General features: G+C 35.4%; 1 protein-coding gene across 16 annotated transcripts in view; it reads left to right on the forward strand.

The window, feature by feature from the left end:
• The window catches only part of TBL1XR1 (TBL1X/Y related 1), a 162696-nt gene that overhangs the window by 113404 nt on the left and 34657 nt on the right, over positions 1–14635 (forward strand). For 11 of the 16 annotated variants that reach the window (XM_076003746.1, XM_012753041.3, XM_076003723.1 and 8 more), the window contains one exon: positions 8352–8454. The exons of the other annotated variants lie outside the window; for them this stretch is intronic. In XM_076003746.1, the coding sequence (XP_075859861.1) occupies positions 8397–8454 (58 nt within the window). In that variant the 5' untranslated portion in view covers positions 8352–8396. The remainder of the gene's footprint in view (positions 1–8351; positions 8455–14635) is intronic. 16 annotated transcript variants of the gene reach the window in all.

The following is a 14635-nucleotide window of genomic DNA, read 5'->3' on the forward strand; positions in this document are numbered from 1 at the left end:
TGTCTACCTATTTTGTTTGTTTTGTTTTTTAAAACCTACATTTGTTTCTTTTAGGGGAGGACCACTATAGACTTTTTAGTGGGACATTATATTCAAATTAATAAGGATCGCTTGTAAAAAATTTCTACTTTCACCATTTTAATAGTGTGAATAAAATAACTTCATGAGATTGGGCCTTTAAAAAAATGTGGTTTAAACCTAGCATGTATCCTGATGATAAGAGTGGTAGAGTTTTTATTTGTTTTAAGGACATGCACTGCTTTGCTTTCCTTTGGACATTATTATAGCAGCCGTGAAAAAATATCCTTAAAATGTTTGCAAATAAACTATAGTTGTAGTTTTCAAGGATAATATAAGTGAAAAGTAAATATGCTATTGTCATTAATGCTTTAAGAAATCAGTAAAATGATTTAATTTTGTTGCAGTGGTTTTTGTTTGTTTTTGCATTAAAATAAGCCTGAAGTATGCATTTCATTTAGAGCTTAGTATTTCTTCTCAAGATTATCCATATGATTATATCTAATTTTCATGTTACATTACAGTTTACAAATATATTTTGATAAACATGTTTTCATTTAGTCTAATAACATCTTAATTTAGTCACATCTTAAGCTATGTTGCTGAAGACGTTAAAACTATGTCTTAAAATTTACCTTTCTTCAGTATATCATATTTGATACACACAAAAGTCTCATTACCTAACATTGGTAGGATTTTAATTATTATTTTTAATGAGGGGCTGGAATAAGGGTAAAGCATTTTCGGTGCTGCTTCTGAGAGTGTTTTATTAGAAGGAAAGGGGCCTTGGTAGGCAGAGATTATAAATGCTAATGTATCATGTTAATCTCCTTGTCTTGGATAGTTCCAGAAGGACAGCATAGGTTTCTAAAAGATGGAGTCAGATTTTCAAAAAGGCAGATCCTACAATTGTGAATTTAACACCAATAAATTTAAAGGTATGAAATGAATGGTTACACAGAGTTTTAAGAATTTGTGATGTTAGATATGTATGTTCGCTAGGGCTGCCATAACAAATACCACAGACTGGGTGGCTTAAACAACAGTATTCTGTTTTCTTACAGTTCTAGATGCTAGGAGTCCAAGATTAAAGCGTTGCCAGAGTTGGTTTCTTTGAGACCACTCTCCTTGGCTTGCAGATGGCCATCTTCTCACTGTGTCCTCACATGGCCTTTCCTCTGTGTGCACATATCCCTGGTGTCTCTTCCACTTTTTATAAGGGCGCCAGTCGTATTGGGTGAGCGCCCACCCTAGTGACCTTATTTCAATTTCATCACCTTTTTACAGGCCCCATTTCCAAATACAGTCACATTCTGAAGTGATCACAGTGTGTCTTGGTTTCATCAAGACAATTGGACAGAGTTGCCTATTATAACCTAGTAGGCAGCATGACAGCAGATAAACTGTTACTTTGTTTTACAGCAGTTTAAAACTCGACATCCAAAAAACCAAAATAATTTTAATAGATGATCCCATGTGAATTTAGACGCTGTTCTTTAGTGAGCATTGTAGTGGTCTGTGTGTGACAGTAGAGGCTGGGTAACCTTTAGTATTGCCATTTCTGTTGTAGTTCATGTAAACTACAGTAATAGCATGTACTGTTAATGAGGCCTTGGCAACATATATCATGACTTGGAATTAGCAATGGGACTTTGTAGTGCTAAGAATTTTCATTCTTTTTAAAATTATTTTTTTAATTTTCATTTTTAATTATGGGTACATAATAGTGTATCTTTATTGGGTACATGTGATGTTTTTTTTTTTTTTTTTTTTTTTGAGACAGAGTCTCGCTTTGTTGCCCAGGCTAGTGTGAGTGCCGTGGCGTCAGCCTAGCTCACAGCAACCTCAAACTCCTGGGCTCGAGCGATCCTTCTGTCTCAGCCTCCCGAGTAGCTGGGACTACAGGCATGCGCCACCATGCCCGGCTAATTTTTTTTATATATATATCAGTTGGCCAATTAGTTTCTTTCTATTTATAGTAGAGACGGGGTCTCGCTCTTGCTCAGGCTGGTTTTGAACTCCTGACCTTGAGCAATCCACCCGCCTCGGCCTCCCAGAGAGCTAGGATTACAGGCGTGAGCCACCGCGCCCGGCCTACATGTGATGTTTTGATACAGTCATACAAGGTGAATTAATCAATTACCCCAACCAGGGTAATTGGGGTATCCATCACCTCATGAGTATAACACTTTTTTTGTGTTAGGAACATTCCAATTCCACTGTTTTAGAGAATTTTTTTTTTTTTTTTGAGACAGAGTCTCGCTTTGTTGTCCAGGCTAGAGTGAGTGCCGTGGCGTCAGCCTAGCTCACAGCAACCTCAAACTCCTGGGCTCAAGTGATCCTTCTGCCTCAGCCTCCCGAGTAGCTGGGACTACAGGCATGCGCCACCATGCCCGGCTAATTTTTTATATATATATATCAGTTGGCCAATTAATTTCTTTCTATTTATAGTAGAGACGGGGTCTCGCTCTTGCTCAGGCTGGTTTTGAACTCCTGACCTTGAGCAATCCGCCCGCCTCGGCCTCCCAAGAGCTAGGATTACAGGCGTGAGCCACAGCGCCCGGCCTGTTTTAGAGAATTTTGATTGTTTTTGTTCATTTCATTGTTTTGTTTTCCCCCTGTACTGATAAGACATCAAAGTTCAGTATTTGAATAACATTTCTGAATATATAAATCTATACATAGAAATGCTGTTATCACATTTCAGTGTTGTCACATTAAAATGAGGAAATAATATTGAAGAGGAAATTAAATAGTGTGTATAAGGCCTAACCCCTGGCAAAAGCATGTAGCAGGTATTCAGTAAATGGGAATACACTTCCCCTTTGTTTTCCTTTATATTCAGATTAATGAGAAGCAGTGTGCACACAGATAGGAACAAAGGTAACTTGGTACACTTCCGAAATTTTGAATTAAAAGGAAAATTAGCTTCTCCAACACTGTGCCTGTGTGCCTGTTAAAGAAGTACATAAGCTGCCCATATTTTATATCCTACACCTGCCTGCTACCTTCAGCCTTAGGTTATAGACTCTCATAGTTTTCTGTACTTTTTCTTATCCAAGTTGTAATTGTTGCCTCTCTCTCCAACAGCCTGTTAGCTGTGTTTTCAGGACCTGTTGTACTACCCGGCAGTACTGGAAATGCTCATAGTTTTGACTGAGTGGATGCAATAAAAATTGGTCAGAAAAATAGGGCAGCAGTGCATTTTCACCCCCGTCTTTACTCATTGTATGATCATCGTAGTGTTTCCTTTTCACTTGCCGCCTAGCAAAGGCATCCAATCAGTATTTGTTTGGATTGGTTTCATCACCGCAAAGTAGTACAAGTAACTGGAAATTTGATCTTCCTATATGACGGGAACAAAACCAGAGGTGACACTCTCCATGTGCCGTGAATGGTGCCATCGTAACTCCTCTGGAACTTCTCTACTGGGGTGTCCTTCTTTTACCCCTAGTTGAGTATCTGCAAAGGGTGACACCCCAGAGGGCTGTGCTCTCTAGGCACCCACTTCTGTGGGCACTTATTCCTATTATGTAGACTGGAAATAGTTGGAAATATCTGTGACTTTTTCCCCCTCTCCTTCTTACTTCTCCAGCTGTAGCCTGTCACTAACTTTAGTCCTTTCCTTTTTTTAAAACAGGGGTAGAAGTAGACCCAATTTATTGATATTCATTAAGAATCAAAATATAGCCATTCTTCTACACAGTTTAATCCAGCAGTGTACTTGTGTGAACTTTTCCTGATCTTGAGGAATATTCATAAATGCACACAACAAAAAGAAATGGAAGAAAAACACATTTAAGCATAAATATTCTTATGGCAGTCTTAGAATAATGAAAATTTAGAATCATCTAAATGTTGAACAAGAATTTAACTAAATCATTTATTATGTGATAACATGTTGCCACTATACGTTTTGGACTGAATTATTTTTGTAAGATAAAGTAATTTTGATTGTAAATTTAACTTAAGCTCATGCAAAGCATTTATAGATCTCTTAATAGTGTGCTGTAGGTAGGAGATTTGAAAAGACAATCATTTCTTTTTCTCTGTCCATAAATCTTTCACTATATTTTTAGTCATTTATATTTTTAAAAATGTAATCTAGTATCATAATTGGGCCCTGGCTTGCTTTAGGAATGGGATCAGAAAAGAGTATTGGGGCGGGGGTACAAACAAAAAAAGAATATATCTGTCTTGATTGAGGCTGAAGTCTGAAATAATACTGAATGTAATGTGTAAAAGAAGAAACTAGGAGATGATCAAGTATTTGGAACAGTAGTCCACAAGGTATAGGCTGAACTCAGTTTTGTGATGCTATACATATTCAGTTCAATGCATGAATTATAGATGAATTGCCTCAGTAGTCCTATATTTTTATAATACTTGCTAAATTATTATCTGTAAAGTCATGTCATAAAATATTTCATAGTGAACATTTAAAATACCAAGTGTACTTTTGAATATAACCACTGCGCTAAATACTAAGACTATAATTTGGATTTGATTTTGGTTACTTTAATATACGTCTGGATTGAATTAAGTAATTGATTACCTATAACTGATTGGAGTTTTAAATAAAAGCTTTCGTGAGTATAAAAGCTGTTCTTGAGAGTTAGGAAAGTACAAAGATAGCTAATTTTTTTTGGAACTCAGTTTTTTACTATATAAGTAAGACATAATATGCAAATAAATCCTTGGTGAATTTAGGAAGTGTTAGTTTATTTTGAGTGTCCTGTTTGTTTAATAGCCTATAAGCTCCTTGAGGAGGACTGACTTAGTTTATGCATAATACTCCCATCACCTGGCCTGCCACCTGGGTGGTATAGGGCTGTGGTCCCCAACCTCTGGGCCAGGACCTGTATGGTCTGTGGCCTCTTAGGAACCAGGCTGCACAGCAGGTGGTGTGAGGAGCAGGCAGGCAAGTGAGCAAAGCTTCATCTGTATTTACAGCCACTCCCCATCTCTCACATCACCATATAAGCTCCACCTCCTGTCAGATCAGGCCATTAGGTTCTCATAGGAGCGTAAACCCTACTGTAAACTGCACATGCAAGGGATCTAGGATGCATGCTCCTTATGAGAATCTAATGCCTAAGATCTGAGGTGGAGCTGCTAGCATTGGGGAGCAGCTGCAGATACAGATCATCATTAGCAGAGAGGTTTGACTGCACAATAAATGTGATGTGCTTGAATCATCCTGAAACCATCTCCCCCACCCCCATCCTGGTGTGTGGAAAAATTGTCTTCCATGAAACTGGTCCCTGGTTGGGGACTGCTGGTGCAGGGTAATAGCGTAAAAGATCAGATGAGTTTCTCGTTGTTTGTGACCTAGTTTAAAGACAGTTGTTCTGAAAGATAACACAATTATCTAGTCAGCATATAGGGCAGGTGACACAACTTAAAGGACTCACATGGGCTATATAAACAAACCAAAATGAACAAGTTCTGCAAAGCCATTCACTAATGAAGTGTTGGTATTTTCTCTAATTTTGCTCTTTGGCACATAGGCTTTTAAGATGTTTTAGAAATGCAACCTTAAGGTCTTTTCACTTAAAAAATGTATTTTTGATTGCTAGAAACTGATATAGCACTATGATCAGTTGAACCATCAATTCATAGCTATTGAACAAGAACTTTCTTGCTCTGCTTATTCAATATTTTTGTTATGATTTTAAAAAATACCAGCAATATGTATTTATTAGAATTTTTATGTATAATAATTTGTATCATTTTATTTATTTTTTTTATTTTTTTTTTGCCCTGGAATGCATTAGGGGATGCTGAAGCACCACTGATTACTACTTTAAGTTGGAACATTGATGGCCTTTGCTTATCAGAACCAGGCATTTTGAAGATCTTTTTATCTTGGATACTTCTTCAGTGCCAGTGTTCATTATCCAAGTGTTGTACCGAATAATATATTAGGGGAAGAGAATACTTAATTCTGTTATCTTTGGCAGTCTATCTCACTTGGATTCCACTTAGCCCATCTCATTTTGGGAAATCCTAAAAATAATCACTAATTGTTCCCCTGACAAACAAATCCATAATTGTCCAAATTTTGATTTTATTTCTTACAATTTTGTAAAGGGTGGAGTTGGTTTTGTTTTTAAAATGATTCAGTTAAGCAGGCTTTTAGAATTTGCTCAGTGCCTACTATGTGTGCTGAGCACAATACTGTGCATTCCTGGGGGTTAAGATAAAATTGAGCAGAGTGTCCTCCAGAGCACTTATCATTTGATGTACTACAGAGACATCCAGATAAGATGTCCTGGGCCAAAAGCAACAAAGGAGTCTTTGTGTTTATCGTTTTATTAGGCATATATTAAACATTCAGGTTACAAAAAATTAACAGTAACTGTGTGAATTAATTTTTTGAGAGGTACCTGTTTCTTTATGTGAAGATAGTTGTTACTCTTCCTCTGTTTGGTTCACATCTAAGGAAACGGCAGTACTCATCCAGTTGTCCAGAAAGAAACCTTTGCTTCTTTCGTTTTCCTTAAAACTGAAGTCCAGTCAATTGCCATTGAGTCTACTTTGTAAATATTTTGTAATCCCAGTACTATCCTAGCTCTGCTGTACTTAGTCCAGTTTTTAGTCTTCTCACGGATCACTGCAACATCTTCCTAATTTGGTTCCCTCTTCCAGGCCATTTTCCTTGCTATATATTCTTTACATCAGAACCAGGGTGATGTTTAAAAGTATAAATCTGGTTTTCCTCTTGTTCTGCCAAAAACTGTTTAAAGGATTTGTTTTCTCTTAGTGCTGCTTTCAAGACCCCCCATAATATGGTTTTTACCAGTATTTCAGGCCACCTTTGAGTCTTGCCTCTGCTCACCCAGCCCTTCCACTGATTGTTACTGCTCACTGGGCTGCATCTGTTCCCTGCCTGCCTCCCCAAAGCACCTATGTTCTCAGGCCCTTCCTTCTCCCACTTCAGTCTGTATACCAGCAGCACTTCCTCTAAGATGTAGTCCTAGACTACTGAATTTAGTACGGCTTCCTCTGCACGTGTCCTCCAGAAATTTGTTACTACCTCCTTATTTGTCTGTCTTCCTTTGAGATAGAAGCTTGATGGGTATTTAGACACCACTTTTCCCACATCCTAGGGCCATAGCAGTTTCTGTCATATAGTAGTCACATGTAAACATAAATTTACAAATGCTTGTAATTTATGATTTTTAAATATACTGTTAACTCTGTGTTATAAAGAGATCCATGACTTAACAGTAGCAGGATAATCAGCAGAGGTCCACAGTGTTATTTAATAGATACTCCTTTATACTGAGTAGATGTTAGTATATAATTTTTAAACAGGAATTGGCAAACTACAGTCTATGGGCCCAACCCAGCCTGCTGCCCTTTTATAAGAACTACAAGCAAAGAAAGGTTTTATACTTTCAAGTGCTTGGGGAAAAAAATCAAAAGATTAATAGTGCATGAAACAACAATATCATGAAATTCAAATTTCAGTTTCCATAAATAAAGCTTTATTGGAACACAGCCATACTCCAATTTGTTTACATATTGTGTTTTGCTGCTTTTGCACCACATGGTAGAGTTGAGTAGTGTGACAGACTATATGGCCGATAAAGCCTAAAATATTTACTGTCTGGCTCTTTATAGAAAAGTTTCCTGACCTCCTCTTTGAATGCTTTTGGTGACATGAGAACAGAAAAGTATAATTAGACATACTTATGTCTCAGTTTTCTTCTTTTAACCCCCTTTGTGTTCCAGGTTTAAGTATGTTGAGTAAGAGAATATCATTTGGGGAATTTGAGTGTTGGAAACTGTTACTTCAGCTTCTCTATCTTATACATACCTAGAAGAGCCTTTTGAGATTTGAACATAGCAGATTAGATGTTGAAAAAATGGAGACTTCAAATCCTGGCAAGTTTTGCACACAAAACCAGAGTGGAAGACTTACAATTTTCCCCCATCCAATGGTCTAAAATAAGTCTTTACCTAAAGAACTAGTATTCTTGATTTTTAAAACTTAACTATTTTTTTTTTACAGTTAAGGAGAAAAAAGAAACTACTCTTTATGCTATTTGATCTAACCATTAAAATATGTTGCTAACTAAAGCCCTCTTATAAATTTTGATTTATTTTTGCTGATATGTTACCTTTCAGAAAAATAGCACCAGCCATGTTTTGGTTGTGTTCTTAACTATTGGAAGTAACTTTGTTAGGGTTCATTATTATTAGGCAATAGAGAACCTTCATTTTATATCATTTAATAAAATCAAATGGTTTTAACAATATTGTTTACATTTTGTTTAAAGATATTTTACTGAGAAAATACTTAATTAACTTTGTTTTATTTTTAGGGTTATATCCTGTGTTGTGACCTCATGGTTTAAGTGGGAATAAAGATGAGTATAAGCAGTGATGAGGTCAACTTCTTGGTATATAGATACTTGCAAGAGTCAGGTGAGTACTTTTATAAAGTAAATAGGCCTCAAATTACTTTATATTCTCAAAATAATCTTTTATGCATTTGAAATTTGTATCAGTCCAAACTGTTGAACTTTGTATGTTTCCTTAATGTCTGGACTGCCATTTTAAAGCTGTGTTTTACTGCATGGTTTAACTCTCTGACTCTTTCAAATATGTTGGAATTATCTCAGGCAAATATTGTAACAAACAGTTTGGATTTCACTGTTCAAAGACCATTTTGATAATTTGTTATGAGGTGAGATTATTGTACGTGTTTAGTTAGGAACATATAAACTCTCAGATACCATCAGTTTGTAATGTATATCTAGAATCTTCAATTAAATGTTGTTGGTCCTAATTACAGTTAGCATTTCAAAAGCTAAATTAACAGTAATATTTTTCAGACTGCTTTCATAAGTAGTATCCCAATTGAGTAAGTGTATCCTTGACCTGAATTCTTATTACTGTATTGAGGGTGATTATAAATATAAATTACTGGAAGTCATTTGTAATTAATATAATATTAAATAGAGATCATCCACGTTTTCTAGATTAAAGAGGTATAGTCATAAAATAGAAGGATTACTGCAAGGGAAAATGTGGATTGATTCCGCAAAGAAAAAAGTAAAAGAGGGAAATCTTAGGTGTGGGTGGGGCACAGGATGTGACAAAGATTGATTGCAATGGTAAGTGCTGATTGCTAGCATGAAATGAAATCATTGGGTGGTTGAAAATGTCATGGTCTAGAGATTGAATTTTAGAAATTGTACCTTGAAGTTACTGCTAATGTTTTAAGTAGTAAGGTGAAGTGCAGTCTAAAAAGAGATAATTTTGGTCGTTGTATGTGAGGGACAACGGAAGGAATAGAATAGAGGTCTACTCTTGTAGGACAATAAGCACTCAGTTTATGTATGGTATTAAGACTTTTGAATCATTCTTCTGTGGGTAGTTCTTCATTCTTCATAGGTAGTTCTCCTTTCCTATGCAAGGAATATATGGCCTTAGATCCCATTGTTTGCATCTCCCAGCTGTACTCCAATTCTGAGCCTTTCTCGAGTCGGGTTTTTTCTCTTCCCAAGCACCATCACTGCTCCTCTCTGATATGGAACAGCTGAGAAGATGAAATCCAACAAGGGCAGGAAGGGAAAGAGAAAGAAATAACTAAAGCAACCAACCAACAGAGAATAACTTATTATGAAGCTTTGAAATTCATAGACCTTGTTTTGTTTGTTTAAAATGGCAAACTGTTATTGAAGGCAGATCTAAAAGAGGACTTCCAAAGAATGTTCTGGATGAGATAAAATGATTAATAAACTAAAAAAGTTGTAAACTAGTTATTATTATATATGTAACTGGTAAACATGTGTTCAGATGTTATTATGTAGCAATTTGACCAAAATGGAAAGAATTTGTTGAGTATGAGCAAACTGTGCTTTCTGCTTTTGAATTTGACCACCTTTTAGGCCAGAGCTTTGAAGCTTTTAGACACTAAAGCAAAAGACATTGCAAAGGATCGGTAGATGGGAAATATTGTCATAAAGGCTTGTAGATTTATTGTAAAGGCAACTATTAAGGTTGAACTGTATGAAATTACTGTTTTTGAAAGGCAAAAATAGTTGCATAGCTCAGCAGCATGCCCTGTGGTGTGCAGTCTTTGCTGGGGTGAAATAGGGCAAAATGCTGTTGAGAGGTGTTAGTGTGCATGTTAATTTTCCTGTTTCTAAACAGAAGTCCACAAATTGATATTTTATATTGCAACAAGAAAATATAGTAAGTAAAAAGGGGCAGTAAGATAATATTCTGGATTACTTTCTGAAAGAGTATTCAGTGATTAAATATTATCAAAAGTCTACTTAAAGTTGCTTATGTTTGCAGAAAAAAAATCTTGTAAATTCCGCATTTTAAGCTGTTTTATGTTACAATAAAAATAAAGCAAGGATGAAAAAATTCTTTGTATGGTAGACTGCCGTATCATATTAAGTCCTTTATAGTTGTTTACTGCATTCTTACGTGTGTTTTGTGTATTCTTTAGAAAGTTTTCTACTTTACTGTGTACTGGTGATGTTAAGTCGCATCTAAAAATATGAATACCAGTCCCTTGGTAAAAATTGTACCTTCCTATTTACATTATGATTTATAGGGGAAAAGCAGACTCAACTGATGCCATTTTGATTTATGGCAGTTTTTCTAGGACTTCAGCTTGCCATAAATTTAAGAGTCGCCTATACCAGAGCTCTAAAGTTTGATCCTCTGACCACCTGCATCAGAATCACTTAGAGAACGCCAAGTGGGGCCCCAGGAATATGCATTTTACAAATGCCCCAGGTGGTTCCTAGGCTTAATAAAGTCTGAAAGCCAATGCTCTATATTAGTTGTAGGACAATTAGAACTTGACAAGAAAGTTGACAACACATATGTAGCATGTTCGCAATATCTTGAAAGAAAAATTATAATTAGTAACTTTTCAAGATAAAGTAGGAAGCATGAAATGTACACCTGCTGAGATTCGGTGTGTGAGGAGAGGAGGTGCCACTGAAAGTGGTGTGTTTGTATTAGTTTAGTAGGAATAATGAGGCATCTTTCTGTCATAAAGGATGCCAGGAGACATTCATTTGAAATTCTAGGAATAGGAGATGGCAGAGAGTTTCAGAATTGTATAGTTCTGTGAACTCACAACAGAGTTCAGATAGAATCCTGAATCTCACCCATAACAAAAGCCTAGAGGCTTCAGATCTGGGCACTTGCCACTTACTTCAGAAGCTCTTTGTTGGTTCTGATCTCCAATTATTTTTGAATATGGCTACTTTTCAATAGATTCTAACTTGGCATTAGAATGCCAAATCTATATAGAATCTGTATTCAATAAATTTTAATTTGGCATCACCTAGAACAGTAAAATTTTTTTTCTGGGGATTCAGCATATTTATGACCATAATCTTCAAAGGATACTTGTTGAGAATTAGCTGTTAAGTATCTAAGAAATAAGATATAAGTTACTTTTAGGGTCATAACTATTTCTCTTGAAAGATTTAAAGCAATACAGAAGAAACTAGAATCTTAATACTGCTCCTTTCCCTATGAAAGCATGCTGACTTGGATTGGGAGATATGCAGAAAAGGAACAGTTATAGAGCAAAGAAAGCATTTGTGCAAAGACATCCAAAGAATTGGTTTGTGAAGGCTACCAAAAAAGAAATAAAATTTGCTCTTTGTCTCATTTTCTAAAGGCTCTCAAAGAAAGTCTGAAAACACCTTATAGAAGTGTTATGTTTTGATAAATGTGGTTTAGAAGTATTATTTTTCAGTAAGAACTCTTAATATTTGTTCTCTGCAGTGTTTATTGTTGACTATGGTATCCATTTCTAGAGGGAATAAAATCACTTAAATTGTTTTAGTTTACCGTATTTTACACTATAATGAATACTAGAAAATATTATCTGTTAAAAGTTCTTCTCTTTCCCCCAAATTACATAATTTCTCAGATTCATTTTCCTCATCTGTAAAATTTGTTGCTTGTTGAAAAGGTATTGCATTGTGATATTCAGCCTCAAATTAAGTTTAGTGGACATCTCTCTTTCAAATAAGCCATCCTCCCAGATCTTAAAAACTAATTAAGAGAAAGATATGTTTATTGTAGGGTTTTTATTAAATGTTATAACTTTTTCTAGAAAGTTCACCCTAAGCAAATTACTTTGGTCCTCACTATTTTGCATTTTTATGAAGTAGACTTCCATACTCAACAGAAATTTCCTAGGGAATAAATTTTTTTTTTCTTTTGAGATGACTTGAAAATTGACTGTATTTGATGTGTAGTACTGTAAGTAACGATTAACTTGATTCAGTATGTTTCCTTTAATTAGTATTCACCCAAGGGCATTAATTTCATTGCTCTAATAACTCATCTATAGCAACCATATGCATATAAATACTTAATGGTACACTCCAAGTTGAATATAATATAATCTGGTACAGTGTTGATCTTAAAAGAACTAAGCCGGTTTGGACCTTTTTAATTCCCCTTCATCCCCCTCACCCCCACTTTGCATCACCTTTGATTCCTATAGTTATTTACAGTTTTGGTTTGTTTTTTTTCTGAAGAAATTGTTCCTGGCGATTATTTGTGAACTTTCTGACACCCGTTTTTCTTGTTACTTTGTGTAAGAAGATGTCATTTCATTTTGCTCAAATTTTATATTCAGTTTGGTGGAGAATTCTTGATACTAGATTTAACTGTCATCTATTGTATGTTGAAGAGCTCCATAACTTCCTTTATTTTTATTTTTATTTTTTTAGCTTTTTAAAATGTTTTATTATATATATTTAAGGTGTACATGATTTTTTTTTATTTTAGCATATTGTAACTTCTTTATTTATGATGTACTTTACTGTTGGAAGCTATGAAACTGTTTCATCTTCTGATTATAAGACCAACTGGAAATTGCAAAAGCTAAATGTCTTTATTACTAAGACAAGTTGTTTTCTAGATTGTGATTCTGAATACTGTTACTTTTTGAAAAATCCTCATGTTTTTAGAATTGAGGTTCATCTTGCATATAGCCTCCATAAGAAGGTGATCATATATGTAGGATTAAAATATTTGGTTCGTGAAAGATCATCTTGTCTCTCCACCCCACCTCCCTCCATTGGTTTTTTTCTCTAACCCTTTCAAAGGGATATCATATCTCCCTGAAGATAGGCCTTGCACCACACCAGTTTTTCTTAATATGGTGATTATTCTTCAAATGTTATATTAGATCACATGTCAAAACTATATATTATTATTATTATTATTTTTTTTTTTTTTTTCTTTTTTGAGACAGAGTCTCACTTTGTTGCCCAGGCTAGAGTGAGTGCCATGGCGTCAGCCTGGCTCACAGCAACCTCAATCTCCGGGGCTCAGCGATCCTACTGCCTCAGCCTCCCGAGTAGCTGGGACTACAGGCATGCGCCACCATGCCCGGCTAATTTTTTGTATATATATTTTTAGTTGGTCAATTAATTTATTTCTATTTTTGGTAGAGACGGGGTCTCGCTCAGGCTGGTTTCGAACTCCTGACCTTGAGCAATCCGCCCGCCTCGGCCTCCCAAAGTGCTAGGATTACAGGCGTGAGCCACCACGCCCGGCCTATTATTATTTTTTAATTTAGAAAAGGCACAAAGTTATAGTAGGCACAAAGTTACCTAAATGTTTATGCGTAACATTAAAGTTCTGGCCTATGCCACTGGATAGCTCATTCATTCATTTTTTTCATTTTAGGTTTTGTGTTATCACCTATAATGGTTAATAAAATATCAGCAATCAAATGACAGTGCAGTTTCTCTTGACTCAGATAATGGTAGCTGAGTTAGATAACCAACCATTCCTTCCTACATACTTCACTCCCAGTGCCATTTATAAACAGACTTTACCAATGGATTCAATGGAATTGGGTTAAACTGGCTATCAATAGTGTGTCTGTAGCCATGAAGAAGTGGAGTGAAGAGAGCTTAGGATCTGGTATGTCTACCTTCAGTCTTCCCTTTAATTTTTATGAGTTGATGATCAGCTACAAAAGTGTAAATAGGTATATAGTTTTGCAGTGTAATCAAATAAAATAGGGAACAATGTTGATTTGACACATATAGTTGTATACATAATTAATAAATAGCAAGTAATTATCATGCATACTGGTAATTGCAATACTTTCATATTTCCAAATCAGTTTTTCTCCCTTTTTTTGTAAGCTGAAATGACCCATTTTTTTGCTGAAACAGGAAATTCCTATTACACATTCTTACTGACACACTTATTAAAGGACAAAAGTCCTTTTAATAGTTGCCAAACCAAGAATTTGTTCAATCTTAATTAGTAATCTTTTGTTTTTAGGACTAGTCAGCATAGCGAGGGTATAATGAAACATATAGAAATTGCTGATGACATTATAAATTTGCACAGTTTTTTTGGAAAGCAATTTGGCAGTCATGAAAACTACTTTTAAAAAGCTCATGTTCCCTTCAGCTTTTGAAGGAATCCATCCTAAGGAGAAAAAAAATTAACATGACAAAAGACTATACATACCTATTTGAGGTAAGATTCTTTTTAAATAGTGAACATTGGAAAAGTCCAAATGTCCAGCTATGGTATAACTAATTTACTGGCTGAATACCTTTAGTGGCTAAATATTATGATGCTATTA

This window comes from Microcebus murinus, chromosome 1 (assembly GCF_040939455.1).
Source record: "Microcebus murinus isolate Inina chromosome 1, M.murinus_Inina_mat1.0, whole genome shotgun sequence".
NCBI classification, from domain to species: Eukaryota; Metazoa; Chordata; class Mammalia; order Primates; family Cheirogaleidae; genus Microcebus; species Microcebus murinus.